This window comes from Phyllostomus discolor, chromosome 4, assembly GCF_004126475.2.
Source record: "Phyllostomus discolor isolate MPI-MPIP mPhyDis1 chromosome 4, mPhyDis1.pri.v3, whole genome shotgun sequence".
Taxonomy (NCBI): Eukaryota; Metazoa; Chordata; class Mammalia; order Chiroptera; family Phyllostomidae; genus Phyllostomus; species Phyllostomus discolor.
Window position 1 is genome coordinate 161,262,607 of NC_040906.2, and position 15,503 is coordinate 161,278,109.

General features: G+C 30.2%; 1 protein-coding gene across 3 annotated transcripts in view; it reads left to right on the plus strand.

Annotated features, from left to right (window-relative positions):
* The window catches only part of GRIK2 (glutamate ionotropic receptor kainate type subunit 2), a 591,009-nt gene extending 579,753 nt beyond the window's left edge, over positions 1 to 11,256 (plus strand). Inside the window, exons 17-18 of one of the 3 annotated variants that reach the window (XM_028510071.2) lie at positions 5,372 to 5,456; positions 9,559 to 10,812. In XM_028510071.2, the coding sequence (XP_028365872.1) occupies positions 5,372 to 5,419 (48 nt within the window). In that variant the 3' untranslated portion in view covers positions 5,420 to 5,456; positions 9,559 to 10,812. Of the gene's footprint in view, positions 1 to 5,371; positions 5,457 to 7,111; positions 7,247 to 9,558 lie in introns of all 3 variants that reach the window. The other 2 variants (XM_036024519.1, XM_028510069.2) reach the window with 2 other exon arrangements.
* The last annotated feature ends 4,247 nt before the right edge of the window (positions 11,257 to 15,503 follow it).

Below are 15,503 nucleotides of genomic sequence, written 5' to 3' on the forward strand. Positions count from 1 at the left end.
TATCATCTATCATCCATCTATCTATCTATCTATCATCTATCATCTATCATTATCTACCTAATCTTTCTTTCTACTGATTTAAATTAATAATCAAATGAGTACAGTGACCCATTTAAAGAAGTCTACTACAAAGAGTATAAAAGAACTATTTTCTATATAATTCAGTAGAATTATGTGTAGCAAATAAATAATTATGGGTTTATTAGAATAACCCATTTTATTTGCTGTGATAAATTAGGTTCTTGGGCTTAATCCTTCATTTTTCTTGAGGAAAAAATGTATTTATTTGGGCTATACAGTTTAGCACCTTACTTAATTTATTAAAATTAGTCAGCAAATATTCCTAAATTTTATCATATGATATGCATGTGGACATATAGAAAATCACAATTAATTTACATTTATAATTGTGCTTTTAAAGTTTTAATTTAAAAAATATGATGAATATGTGCACACTTCTTCACTTATTCCAATAATTATTTATTGAGAACCAAACATGCAATGAATTATATTTGCATATTAAAAATAAATAAGGATATATTATTATTCACCATTGAGCCCCAAGGTCATTTGCTCTCTATTCTCTCTTCTTTTCCATTTCCTTTCCCTTTTCTTCACTCTATACTATTCTAGTACTTTTTAAACAAACAAATAAAATTTTCATTCTTTACTTAAATATACTGGCAGGTATAATACAAACTCGGTCTAGTTGAATATGAACTTTATAGATAAAATTTATGAAGAGTAATATCATTCCATGTCAAGTCTTACTTCTGATAATGATGATGACGATAAAATTAATAATAACAGTATTTAGAGGTGAATATAAATATTATTTATAGCAAATGTTTTATAAAATATTAGTGGAATAAAAGGTCTTAATGACTATAATGTTTTTATATTTACAAGTAGTTTGGCAATTAATAGTAGTATATGAATACATCATCTTAAAATGAGGGCAGGTTGAAACTGCATATGGAAGATGATGCTGAACCGTGTAGAACTTAAAGAATTAGAAAACTCTAAATTGCATTCCTTTCCGATACCACAAGATGGTGTATTCCAATTTTTATAGTAGATAATGCTTTTGATTTTGTTGCAGATATTAATGTATCAAAAATACCTTTTCATTTATTCAAACTTTTTAAATAAGTACATATTTATTTTATTAATTTTTAAAAAATATAACAAATACTTGGAAAGACACTCATAAAAGTCTTCTTTTTCTGAAATGTCTTGAAAGGTAACTGATTAACGTGTATTTTTAACTAATTGCCTTTTCCCCTAACTTTTTGATACTTTATAAACACTGCTTAAGTTTCATTGAGTAAGCAGGTCATGAATCTGCTGTGCATATGAAGCAGTTATCTGTCCATGTCAGGTGTGTGCATTTGTTTGAAAGGTCCTGTTTCCCCCTTCTAACTGAGAAAAGCTGCCTAATGTAAAAATGTTCATTTTCCCTGGTATCATTTATAATACTACATTGGTTTTGTAAGCACAAATTATAAGTTATTGCAATGCTTTTAATTTTTACAGTTATTTTATAACATAACCATGGTTTATTAATTATGTTTAAATGCTCTATTTCTAAAGTATTTGAATGTGTCCTCTTTTAATAAAAGGTGTACATATGTTCACCTTCTTTTGATATCCAGAAATAATAGTAACATAACATACATAGTTTGAATTTTTCTTTTTGCCTGATTTGTGTTCAGAAGTCATTTCTTTCCAATGTAATTGAAAATAGATTTGACTATACAAATTGTTTTAATTGAAAACATTGAACACCAAATCACTGTTTCTTGATATGAACAAAAACTAAACAACAAAAAAATATTCATTTCCTCATTACTTCAGTTTAAACAAAGTGTAGTAAATATGTCTGAGAAATAAAAATATAAATTATTACTCAGATATTGAATTGGTAATTTATGTGTCCTATATTGGACACATATATTTATTCTAAATTTCCTCTAAGATGATTGGTGCACATTTTCAAAACTAATTAATATGGATTTTTTTAGTATGTAATCCATTTTAGTCAATGTAGTTTTTTTTGTATTAAAGAGCACTGGTAAAACATATCCAAGATATCTCTAAATAATGATATTTTCCCAGTCATTGAAAGTTCAAAAACATTTTTGAGGGCACACAGAATGTTCTTCAGTCTATAACTTAATAACAAATGTAAAAGGCAGCTTTCACTCATAGTACCACAAATGAATGAAATAATGCAATTTGGAGAATGTTAAGGAGAAATTGGAAGGGTTTAGTTTAAATTGGATCCTGGGCAAAAGATTATTCACAAAGAAAAAATTTTCCAAAGCTGACTGCATCTGTATTTCGTGGAACCAGAAGAATGAAAATAGATTGTTCACAGACCCTTATAAACATACTGCTTTCGGAAAGTTGAAAAATTAGTTCTAACAGGAGCAATGTTTTTTAAAAGAACCCATTTATTGAATAAGCTATAGGAGTGCAAATACTGCTATAAATCATTATAAAGATTCATAAAGTTCTAAAGAAATTTTCAATAATGTAAAATGTATCTATAAAGCATCTTGCTATTCAGAAGTTAAAAGACGTAAATAAACTTTGAACAAATATTCCATTTGGTGTTCTTTTATGTTACTGCAGTTCTCTGTGAGTAGATTATCTCTCAGTATCCATTAATGACCCATATAAGGGGTGACTGGATGGCTTTTAAAATGTTTTTACATATAAATATAAAAACATACTTTAAAATGAGATGCCAATCTTTGTTTTACTGTCTAATCTCCTTCCAAGTCAGCAAAACGATTTTAAGTCATTTCTTGATGGTAACCCATACTTTTTTATGCCCATAAATGATGTTTTAAAATTAAGATTGTGGTTTGACAAATAATAATTTTACTTCCTTGTTTGTATAAACAACTTTGGAGCCTTTAAAGTATAGTATTTTCTTTGAGTATGAAGATATTCTGAGAACTGTGTAAATATCACCATATTGTGCAAGTGAAGATAAGTGTCTCAAGGGTCAAGTTGTTTTCCAAGGTCAAAGATGCCCACTCTGACACTATTCTAACTATATCATATAGTACAAAATAGAGTTATTTACCTGTTTTTCTTGATAGTTTTCACTCTTGAAGTTGCATTGATAAAATATGTGGAGTAGGAGTTTGATTTAGATAAACAGATTGTGGAGATAGGTAATACACGTAGTTTGCATGTGTCTAACATATAACAAACAGCTATGGTTATAATTATTATTATTCAAAAAGCTGATGTATTTAAACTGTTGAGCATTCAGAAAAGAGAGCTTTCCTCTAATAAAGGATTAGTTATTTGGATGTTATATATTTTATTGAAAAATTATATCATTACTACCAGCAAGAATGTGATGATTAACATTGTTTTTTCTTAAAATGCATTTCACAGATGTACTGGCTAAAGTTGTGTTGAAACTTGTCTGACCTTATTTACTGATTTTTCTAGCTTAAGTATGGGATGTGTACAAATGTATAATAATGTCCCATCTTTCTGTCTCATTGTATTTGCAGAATGCAATATAAAGATATTTGGTAACTGTTTCTGTAAGAGTCAAGATTTCTGAGAGAATTTTAATCTTTACTTATGTTTATCAGTGTAAAATAATCCAGGCAAAAGCACAGGGTGTTTTATCATTTTATTCATTGAGAGAAAAAATATATTTCTTTTGGCCTCATAATCTTTTCTCTGATTTATTATTTAACATTCAAAAAATTAACGCATACCAAGAACAAAGGCCAGGTAAAAGGCTCAGCTAAAATTTAAATCACTGTTAATGATACAGGCTAATATAATAAAACATTCATAGAATGGAAGTCAAGAGAACCGAGTTCCTCTTTCAGCTTTGATATCAGTTATGTGCATAACTTTAGATAGATAACTTGACCTCTTGAGTTTTAGTTTCTCTAGCTGTAAAATTACACTGATTGAGCAATAGGATCATTAAAGAACCTACATGTAAAGTCTTGTCTGACTGCTGCACAGCTTATTAAATAGTATAATTTTTCAGAAAGATGGCTGCTACGAAACTGAATATCAAGATCAAAGTTGCTACATATGTGCTTTGACATGAATGTTTTAACTAGCCATTTTCATTTCTTATTGCTTCACTATTGCATTCATACAGCCCTAGGTCAATTCATACTTCTGATATATAGCATTAACTATTTGGTATTTTAAGAAGACTGCCAATTAAAAAGTATAAATCAAAAGGAAGTGTCACATTAAATAACATTGATTTTCCTTATTTAATACATCAGTGTTATATCAAATATTGCATATTACACTATAAATACTTTTTATTCCATTTTGTTTCTTCATTAGTTTAGTTATTATCTAATGTGAGATAACTTTATACAGGGATCATAGTGACTTTTTTATTTGTCTGTACTACATGTGATGTGGAATTCTTGGGCAAATGGCCTGCAGCATCAGAAATTAATTTGACAGGTGTCTGAGAATGGATTAAGTATCCATAATCAATTACCAAATAATTTAAACAACAAACACAAAACCAGTATGGTTGATATATGCTAGTCTATGCTGTAACACTGAGTCACAAAATCTGATAGAAGCAGTTTGAAGATGTTTTCAAGTTTTCATGTATGAAAAATGTATGAATTGTATGAAAGCTGGTTAAAATTATTCTGAATGAACATTAAAATATCATTAGTTAATTTTAAACTATCAAAGAACAGGATAACAAGACACATAAACTAGAATTTCTTCTTTAAAAATATACAGACTTGATAGTAATTTCTAATATTTTATTATTTCTGGTTTGAGGGATTAATGACTACATATATTCAACATGAAAGTGACGAACTTAAAATTTAAAAGAGAATCAAACTGGTTACTTGGCATCAGTGGCTGGTTTTAAAAAGACATTGCTAAATATAAATGTTTTAACAAAAATGAAGTTAAATAAGTTAGTGTTTAATGTGGAGCATACTTACAAGCGGACATCTAATATTTTAAAAATTATGTGCTTCCCCAAATGCTGTCACATCTGTTATCATATAAATATATCTATAAATTAGGAAGTTATTCAGACTAAAAATGAGTTACTCTATAACATCAACAATGATATTATTTAGAACATTTACCTTCAAGCTATGTGTTGTCTTATTGTACCCAAAATAAAAAAATATGTATAGCTTTTCCAAAAAGCAGTGTAAATATAGTCAAAGTAATATTTCAAAAGTTTCCAGACCTTCATTTTTTTAAGATTAGAGTTGTGTAAATACAGGTTGCCTCATTAATTATAGTGAATTTTATAGTGAATTTTACTAATTTAAATGCAATTACATGCTAACAGCTCAAAGATTTAAATTTTCATTTTCAGGAATCTTCTATTTGGTTAGTGCCACCCTACCATCCAGACACTGTTTAGTAACTTTTGAAACTTACTAAAAGAGGTTTTAATAATGGTTAGTATCTTTGCGCCTTTCTTTTTTTCTTTTTGTAGTCTGTTACATTAATGTGGCAAAACATTTTTGTTGTTGTTTTCACCCTAAGAAAGTTCCTTTATTTAATGACACAGTTTGTGTGTTTTCATCCCTAAGGAGTGATTTGAAAAGCAAAACAGATTTCTTTCTTTTTCCCTCCTGCAGTATCCCCCTGCCCCCTTTTCTTCCTTTCTCCACTTTCTCTTTTTATGCTTTCTTCTTCCCCTTCTCCTACCTCCTCTACTTGCCTTTTTTTCTCCTCTCCCTTCTTGTTTATTATAACCCAGGAAACTTCTGTAAACTGCACTTGGGCTTTTTGAAGCCTTATTTCATAGTTCAATAAAAAGACATTTAATAAAATTCCAATCATTATATAAGTAGGGAAGATAATGTGTTTCTACCAAATGATGTTAGAACTTTATTTAATAATCAAACATAGTGATTTTTTGACAACATACAGCACAGGGAAACAACTTATTCCACAATCAGCTCTAAAATTTCAACTTTAGATTGTTATATAAGTGAAGATTTGGAATTTGTATTTTAAACCTTTAAAAAAAAAGAATATGTGTCTGCCTTACTGCTACAAGTGAAAAAGACTTTATGATATTACTAAATTCTTTTAATTTGATATGTTGATTCAAAACTCTTGCTCAAATTTAACACTTTTCATAGTTATTGTGAAGGATTAAAAATATTCAAATATTCTATAAGTAGGAAGAAAATGGCATAGTTACTTTGTTGGTAACCTAAGAAAACACTATTTTTTTTAGGTATAGTTACATTAATAGATTAAAATAGCATTGGCAAAATTCAGCTGGTTGAAAGAAAAATGAATAAAACTGATAAATTGACATATAAACAAGTTTATTAGTCAATTAATTAAAAGTTATTCAATTAAAATTTTTACTTTCTTATGCTTTTGTAAATAGATAAAACTTAAAAATGGTAGTGGTCAAGTTATAAATTTACAATTTTCAGAATTTCTAAATTTGCAATTATATTTTACTTAACATAATTTTAAATTATAAAATGAAGAACTTACTAAATTTATAAATATAATTTACATGAGATAATATTAAATTATGAAAGATTAAATTTTCTTTGATCTTTTAAATTATAAAAGATAAAAAAATCCTAATTTGGGGGGCATTTTTTTAGTCTACACTTTATATTCTTCAGCATTGTCAATGTTATATCACATAAAATTTGTTTAAAAGAATTTTATATGTCTTTATGTGTGATCTGAAGTTACATATACTGTACTAAATACATATTACTTAACATACTAGATATAAAATTGTGTAATTTCATGGTTGAGTGAGTATGTACATTTATAAGATTTTTTCTGAGAAAATCAATCTGTTCATACTCTCTTAGTATGGACAGTAAATATTCATTAGTATATCTATTCTGTAATGTTTAAAACTAATATAATCAAACTGTCTAAAATCCAAATTTGCCAAGAGGGTGTTATAAATTATATAACATTTGGGATATTTATTACTTTTAAGTGAAGGTTTATTTCAAACAATTCAAAGTTTATTCACATCCTATAACATTTTTAAGTGTCAATGGCATCAAGTTCTGACCATGTTATGTTATCTAATCAATTCTTCTGTTAAATGTTTCAACAGAGAGCCAAGACTAAGTTACCTCAAGACTATGTATTCCTCCCCCTTTTGGAGTCAGATTTTTCCATTTCTACAGTGTTGTCATCATCACCATCTTCATCATCATTGTCATCATGTTCTTAATAAGTACATCTAATAGTAGGTATTAAGCAACAAGAAACACCGTGTCACTATACTGGCTGTCAGGTGCCATAACTCTTTAATAGAAACATAATTCATGGATTTCAGAACTGTATAATTTAACACAATAAAAATGCATGACAGTAATCCACTAGCTAGTGGAGAATTCACATGTTGCATTTAATCATCATCCATTACAAGTACTAAAGCAATAATACTTTTACTAATTTCATGCTATTAAACAAAACCAAAGTTTTTCCTATTAATTAACTTGTATATAGTGTATTTTACAAAGTTTTTGAAAAAAATTTTAAGCAATTGAATTAGAAACATTTTAAAATAATAATTAAATATCAGAGTCACATGTAGCTATTGTTAGTTCAGTCAATATTTAAAGAACACGTATGTACCATCTATACCATGAGAACAAGGTCTCTTCCCTTTACCATTCATTGAGAGGCATTCATAGAAGACCTAGAGGTCAGATGGGAAAACATTAAAATGAGTTAAAAATACTAAGGAGACAAAACTAAATTGAGTGAAAATAATGCACCTGGTCAATGGGGAAGTGATTCCTGAATTAAGTTAAAAGTCAAGTCATGTCCTGAGGTAAGGGTTAAACACAGCAAGGTACCAGAGCCAGGACAAAAACTCTGGAGGTCCATGCAGAAAAGGCAGGGGTAGACAAAAAAGAAATGGGGCAGAGAGAAAAGAGGAAAGTTGAATCCGAGAAGTCATGATAGGAAAAAATAAGATATTTGGATTTTACCTGTTTCTTGGATAAGAAAATGCCATTAATAAATGATGTTTAAAAAGTAGATTATTCTGGTATATGTGATCCTTTAAGGAAAAAACAGGCTAGATAGACATGGAGTTAAGAAGACTACTAGGGAAATGATTTAGGAACCCATAAAAGAAAAATGAGGATATAGCCAGGAATGAGCAAGAAGGTACGTGGGAAGGGTCAAAAGTTACAAAATCAGTTATCAGAATGTCTTGGGGAGTTTCAGGTGTGAGCTGCATAAAGTTACATTCCCTCTCTCTGAATCAGTTTTCTTTGTCAAAGAGATGCCTATTTTAATTGAAATATTAGTAACAAAATATTTGTCACAAAAGATTATGCATAAAAAAATTTTTAAACCTAAAAAGCATATGTGGTATTAAATATTTTTTATTCTGCCTTCTTTTGGCATTAGCCTAACTTGATAAAAAGCAAAGCATCCAACACTTAAGGCAAAAATCAAGTTTTCATATCCATATTTAATTAGGCTTATTTCATTATGTTTTCATATCACTTTTTGAAATTGTATAAATTTTTCATACTTGTTCATATTTTTAGTTGTTTTCTACCTTTTTAGTTCTTGTACAGAAAAAACCTAAGTCTCAGTCCATCTGAATTTCAACAACAATATATATACAACTGGTTAATGAATCTGATTTATATGTAACTAACATGTGTGTATCTCAATTAGCTGGGGAGGGAGACTAACAAAATTTTGTTTCACAAATATGACTTTGTAATGGGAATTTTGAGGAGCTTGTAATAATGAGCCCCAGATAGACTGATATTCTAGAAAATCTATTGCCAATGAAATGAGAATTAAAAAAATATTTTCTATGGTCCTTTTTTTTCTTCATGTGATAGATTATCAGCTCTCAGTTATCAAGCTGATAATGACAAAAAATTTAATATTTCTCATGGACTTTTTAATGTACTCCAATTTGTTATTTCATGATTAATTCATATTTGGTTTGTAATCATCATCAATAGTTTTATAGGCCTTATCACAACTGGGTATAGGGAATTCCAAAAGTTATTTTCCGTATTTTTATGTCTGTGTGAGTGCTATTTTTGTTCTGTTTTGAGATGCACAATGATGAATCTATGTTTAAAGAAAATTTTCATATCTCATGTTGTGGTCTAAAAAGTGGTAAATTTCTTCTATTTTTTATAAGAATAGAATTCTGGTTAATGATTTGTATATATGTGTTTGTATTTAAATTTTAAGATAGATCTATTTGTTACAATGCTAATTAATTTTACATCTGAAAATCTTTTCAAGCTATAAGAAATATATGCATACCTAGTTGGCATTTCATTTCATTATCAAGTGGAGATTTTCTTTAAACTCGTCCACTTTGATAAAATATTTAATTATCATGTGTTGTATATTAATAGTGTAACAATTTGTTATAACCTTTGTATTGACATTTTTCAAACCCTCAAGGCTGTTATGTTGATACGTCTGTTGAGAATGATTTCAGTATTGTTTCTGGACAGTTGCAGTCTATCTGTTTTGTAATATTTCATTTTCTGTGTTATTCTGTAGAGGTCCTTCTGTAGCGCCATGGTAGAAGAACTGAGGATGTCCCTGAAGTGTCAGCGTCGGTTAAAACACAAGCCACAGGCCCCAGTTATTGTGAAAACAGAAGAAGTTATCAACATGCACACATTTAACGACAGAAGGTTGCCAGGTAAAGAAACCATGGCATAAAGCTGGGAGGCCAAACACCCAAGCACAAACTGTCGTCTTTTTTCCAAACAATTTAGCGAGAATGTTTCCTGTGGAAATATGCAACCTGTGCAAAATAAAATGAGTTACCTCATGCCGCTGTGTCTATGAACTAGAGACTCTGTGATCTAAGCAGTTGCAATGATCAGACTTGATTTACAAGCATCATGGATCAACCAAGTAACACGGGGTTATACTGTTTATCATGGGTTCCTCCCTTCTGAGTGAATGTTACATGCGCATTTTGTGGCTGGTTTCAAATGCAGTCCAGTAAGAAATTACAGGTTCTTTTTGAAGTCTAACTGTTGCCAGAGATGGAATATACATGACCCAAGGGTAACCAGTAAAAAAGTCAGTAAGAATAAAAATACTTGGAATCAGCAAAAAACTGTAGTGTTGCAAGAAACAGTACAGTCTTCTGAACATCCAGATTATAGAGGTGGTGATGTTACTAGCCCCCAACAACTCAGTACCGCAATCATCTGAATAGACAATACGTGTTTATAGGGTGTGAAAAATGTAACACAAAACAAATCTGAATTTCATGGCAAGTGGAATATAAAGCATATCTTCATCAGTGTTTCCTTTCTTTTCACACAGTTTGTGTCACTGGTTGAGGTAGAAATGTCAATTACCAAGGCAATAATGTTTTTCTTAAATTCATCTGCAGGAGATTTAACATGTAACTCTACCAGATTCCTACCTATTTACCTACTCTCTCACCCTGAACCCCCTTTCCCAACCCCACACCAACAATAAAAAGCAACAGCTGGTTCAGAGATTCTGAATTTTAAAAAATATAGTTTGCAATCTTTGTCTTATGTTATAATAAAAGGCTAGGTATTAATAGTTATGTGGAAGACGGAAGCTTTCATTTTAACGTTCAGAAATGTTCATTCAAACCCTAGTTCCTGCTATAAATGAACTTGGTAAAGCCTGGGTAGATCTCGGTGAAAGGAAAAGGGGACTGGTCATTTGTAGAAAAGTATGTGCAGAGAACTTTTAAATGGACTGCATTTATCAATACAGTCACAATGTTAAATGAACAAAATTCTTGAGCAGTTTTTTTTTTTCAAAAAAATGTTCAGGTTTATTTGTGGAAATGCAAGATTTCTATGAAAATAGTTTTTGTATGGAAATTTTTGTAATACTTTTTATCAACAAAATAAGAACATGTGTTTCTGTCAGGGGTGTGATGTCAAGCATGAATGGTAGTGCGTGTGCACCACCAACGTTTGGTGAAAACTATTTTTATCAAGAAAAAAAGGAATCATAGAAGAGAAATATTTTCAAGTTAGATAATATAAAAGTTAGGTGCACTACCACCACTGCTTACCATGCCACACCCCTGGCTCCCACGAGGCTGATAACATACTGTAATGAACAATTGTGTGTAAAATGGTAAAAGACACAGACCTCTTGCCAACATTGTGATGACAGTTGAGTGCACACAGTTTGCTGTTTGAATCCAATGCACAAAATTGAAAAAAAATCATTAAAATTATGTCCACTTTACTTTCATCTTTGACTTTTATTTTTCTTTTATATGCATAAGTGGATGCACAATATGCTCATTGCTCTAAGGGAGTGCACTTCCTGAATCTTTCTCGGTCATCAGGGTGGCCGCATCCCAAACCACCTGGGGAAAAGAAGAAAAAAAGCTCAAATGCTGAGCTACTCAGACATAGGTTGTAATCTTTAAGCTTGGGGAAGTTTAAGTGAGGAAGATAGCAGTTCTGGAGGCAATAGTCATCACCGTACCTCTTTCATCACTCGATGTTGACTACATTCATAGGGTTAGGGGAGACTGGATAGTGATTGATGCTATTATATTTGAAGTTGAACTGATGTCCAATTTAAGGCCTCCTTGTGCATTGATAAGCCAATGCAAAGGGAGAGGAAGTGATTGGAAGCTCAGTTTCAACAATTAGTAAAAATGTGTGTGGCTTAGGTGTTAACAGGCTAACAAACCTTTTATACTTAAATCACAACTTATAACATATAGTTTACTAAGCAAAAAAATACCCATTTTTCACTAGAATACATGACCAAAAAAGAGTTCTGCAAAGTATTTCTTTAAATTCAAAATGTTTCATAATCAAATTGATAATATCTAATTAAGTTAGAAATTAAATGTCTATGTGTTTTCAAAATTCCTAGTGTCTGGGGAATTTTAAATTAAAATTCATATTTCAATGATAATTTTGTCCCAAAATGTAATTTTATGGAGTTATATAATTCACTGCTAAAAATTTTAGTATTTTTAGCAGTAAATAACAACAAATAACATTTCATAAAAAATGTTCAGATTTTTAAAAATATTAAGATTTTTAACCATCAGATTCTAATCAGATTTTAAACCACTTTTTAGTTTTAATTGTTATTAAATTAAATAACCTCAATAACAGGCAGAAAATGACAATTATTTTTGAGTAGACAGGAAATAATTCAGATTTTTGATAAAATTTAACAATCATTTGAAGTATTAAATTTAAGAATTGAAAAGTTTAAAAAATCTGCTGTACTTTATCTATAAAGATAATTTTGAATATACAAATGATATGTAACATTTAATTTTATCCATTTTCTAAAATATGTCTATATTATTACCAAAACAGATATTTAACTATTCATCAGGTGATTATATATATGGGAGACATTATTCTTAATTTTAATAAAATCTAGATTATTTTCAAAATAATGTGAATCAATTTCTCTTCTCTAAGAAGACAGTATATTGGGGTAAACTTTGGTCTCTAGTGTAATTCTCAAATCATAAAAGGAGAGGGAGGAAACAACTATTCTAATCAACAATATAACCTGATGACTCCAGGTAATCAATAAGGAAACACATTCCCAAATAAATAACTCTAACTGGAATGGGACACTAGTGGGATGTATTCATATATACAAAACTAGAACACCCTAACTAGATGAAAACACCAAGGATTTATATGCACATATATCACAGTTAAATAACACTAACAACTATGAAAATACTGAGGAGATATATTCATATATTTACAGTTAAATTACCCTAGCCACCACTATACTAACCACTAAGAGGATATGTTCTATTTTACAAATATGGAAAATGCATAATGATATTTTATTAATTATATTGTCTCAAAAATTTTGAAATTCATAATTTAGAAAAAATTTCTTTTTCTAATTGAATAAACTTATGTACTGAACATTAATTATTTTAAAGTAGTTTAGTGGTCTAAAAATGCTTTTATTCTCTTCTCATAAAAATATTAATTTTGCTGAGTATGGAATGCTAAGCTGAAAATAATTTTCTCAGATAAATTTGAAGATATTCTTTCATCGATTTCTTACTTCCCATCTTCTGTGGACAAACCTGAAGTCATTCAGATCCCTGATTCTTTGAATGTGAGTTTTCTTTCAAAACTCTTTCTTAGGTTGTTTTATTTTTCACCTAATCTACTTTCATCCATTGTGCTGGATGCTTGCTGAATTTTTAAATTTGGTTAATGTTGTCCTTCAATTTGGAGACAACTTTCTGACCTAATTTTTTGACGATTTTCTTTTCTCTGCTTTCTCTAACAGTTACTCTTACCTTAATATTAGGGCTCCTAAACTGTTGAGTCTAAATTTATACCTTTGCTTCCCAGTTTCTCATTTATATAATATTTATCTTTCACATAATATACTGAGTGGTCCATTTCTGCCTATTGTTTTCATTTCTATGTGATCTTGTTTTATGTCTGTAGTATTTCCTCTTACACCTCTGATGCCATTGATAACATCTGTATGACATTCCTTTCTTCCTGAAAAGACATCAGTTTCCTCCCAGTTGTATTTTTTCTCTGCTTGCTTGGATTTTTAACATCCATGTCAACTTTTTTTTTCATATGTTTGTTAATTATTAATATCATGTTAATGATTAAGAAAAGGGGGTAGAAATCTCATTTGGAAGCTGTATATTCACAGCAAGGTAGGGGAAGAATATTGATCTAATTTGAAGTTTACAGTAACATAACCTGTTCATCATAGGTAGGCAACTTGTAGATGAATTCTTCAAAATATCCCCACCTTTGGATCTTTTTTCCTTGGGCTTTCTAGATTCCCCTGAGAAATGTTTTTAAATTTCTTGCCTGGAGATTACAGCCCTGACTGCCAATTGTCTGATAATCATGTGTTAAGAGACCTTGAAATCAATGCATTCTGCATTCAGAGTGACTAAGATCACTTAATCAACCTGTTTTACTTTATTTTACTTTTAATTTTCTTTTATTTAATTGTGGTTTTATTAATTGATTTTTAAAGATTTTATTTATTTATTTTTAGAGAGAGGGGATGGGAAAGAGAGAGGAAGAGAAATATCAGTGTATGGTTGCCTCTTGTGCACCCCCTACTGGGGACCTGGCTCACAACCCATGCATGTGCTCTAACTGGGAATCGAACCAGTGACTACTTGCTTCACATTCCAGAGTTCAATCCATTGAGCTACACCAGCCAGGGCTAATTTATTTTTTAAATTTTGATTTTTTAATATTGTTTAACTGCAGTTGTCCTCATTTTCCCTTCACCACTCTCTCTTGTTCCACCTCCCCTCACCTCCCCCCACATTCCACATTTAATCCTCCCCACCGTTGCCTCTGTCCATGAGTCCTTTATACAAGTTCCTTGATGACCCCCCCCTTGTTTCCCCATTATCCCCCTCAACCCTCCCCTCTGCTTACTGTCAGTTTGTTGTTTATTTCAATGTTTCTGGTTATATTTTGCTTGCTTGTTTGTTTTGTTGATTATGTTCCACTTATAAGTGAGTCATGTGGTATTTTTCTTTCACCACCTGGCTTATTTCACTTAGCATTATGCTCTTCAGTTCCATCCATGCTGTTGCAAGGGTAGGAGCTCCTTCTTTCTTTCTGCTGTGTAGTATTCCATTGTAATCACCCTGTTTTAAATTTAATACTCAGTGTTTCAGCTAGACCCAGTATCCTTTAGCATGGACTTCTTTTTTTTTCTTTTTTGCTAATACTTCCTTATCATTTGCTGAGTTGGTAGAAACAGGCTCCCAGGAGTAAAGAAGAGGAAGGAGAATACAGGAGTCCATTGTTTTCAAACCACAGTTATTAAGTCTTTCTTGTATTCTCTATCCTGTACTGCTAATTATGAATGTACATTGTTCAGCTGATTCTTGTGCCTTTGTGACGTAAGTACCTTGGTTCGTTCTCAGCTTTTTACACTGTCCACTTGGGATTCTATTTTATTTTTGTTCTTTTTAGTTAACTATCATTTGTTCATATAATTTTTTCTAACAAAAATACTGTTGAAATTTTCACTTCTCTTGTTCTCTTTATTGTTGGATTGTTATATATTAAAAAAACTATCTTGTAATTTTTATGGTTGCATAGGAAGCAAAATTTGATATAAGCATTTGATTCTTCACTCTTTAAATATTTAAAGAACCCTTTCTTTAAAGAAAATATTATACTGAAATCTAGTATAAGAAGCAAATAAAAACTAAAACTACTGTGGTTCTGATAAAGTAAAGATGAAACAGACCTTGCTCTTATAATTGCAAAGAATTTAATATTGCAAAACTTTTCTTGTTACCAAATAATTTTTCTAACTCTATATGTCAAGAAGTTACTTTCATAATAAAAATTAATTTTACAAATGGAGCCAAAGAATATTTCTGTAATGGGGAAGATTTATATTTTAGTATCTATCAAATAATGCTAAATTTGGAAGCCAAGGTCATTTATACACTAAGGACTGAGGTCTGACTAAAA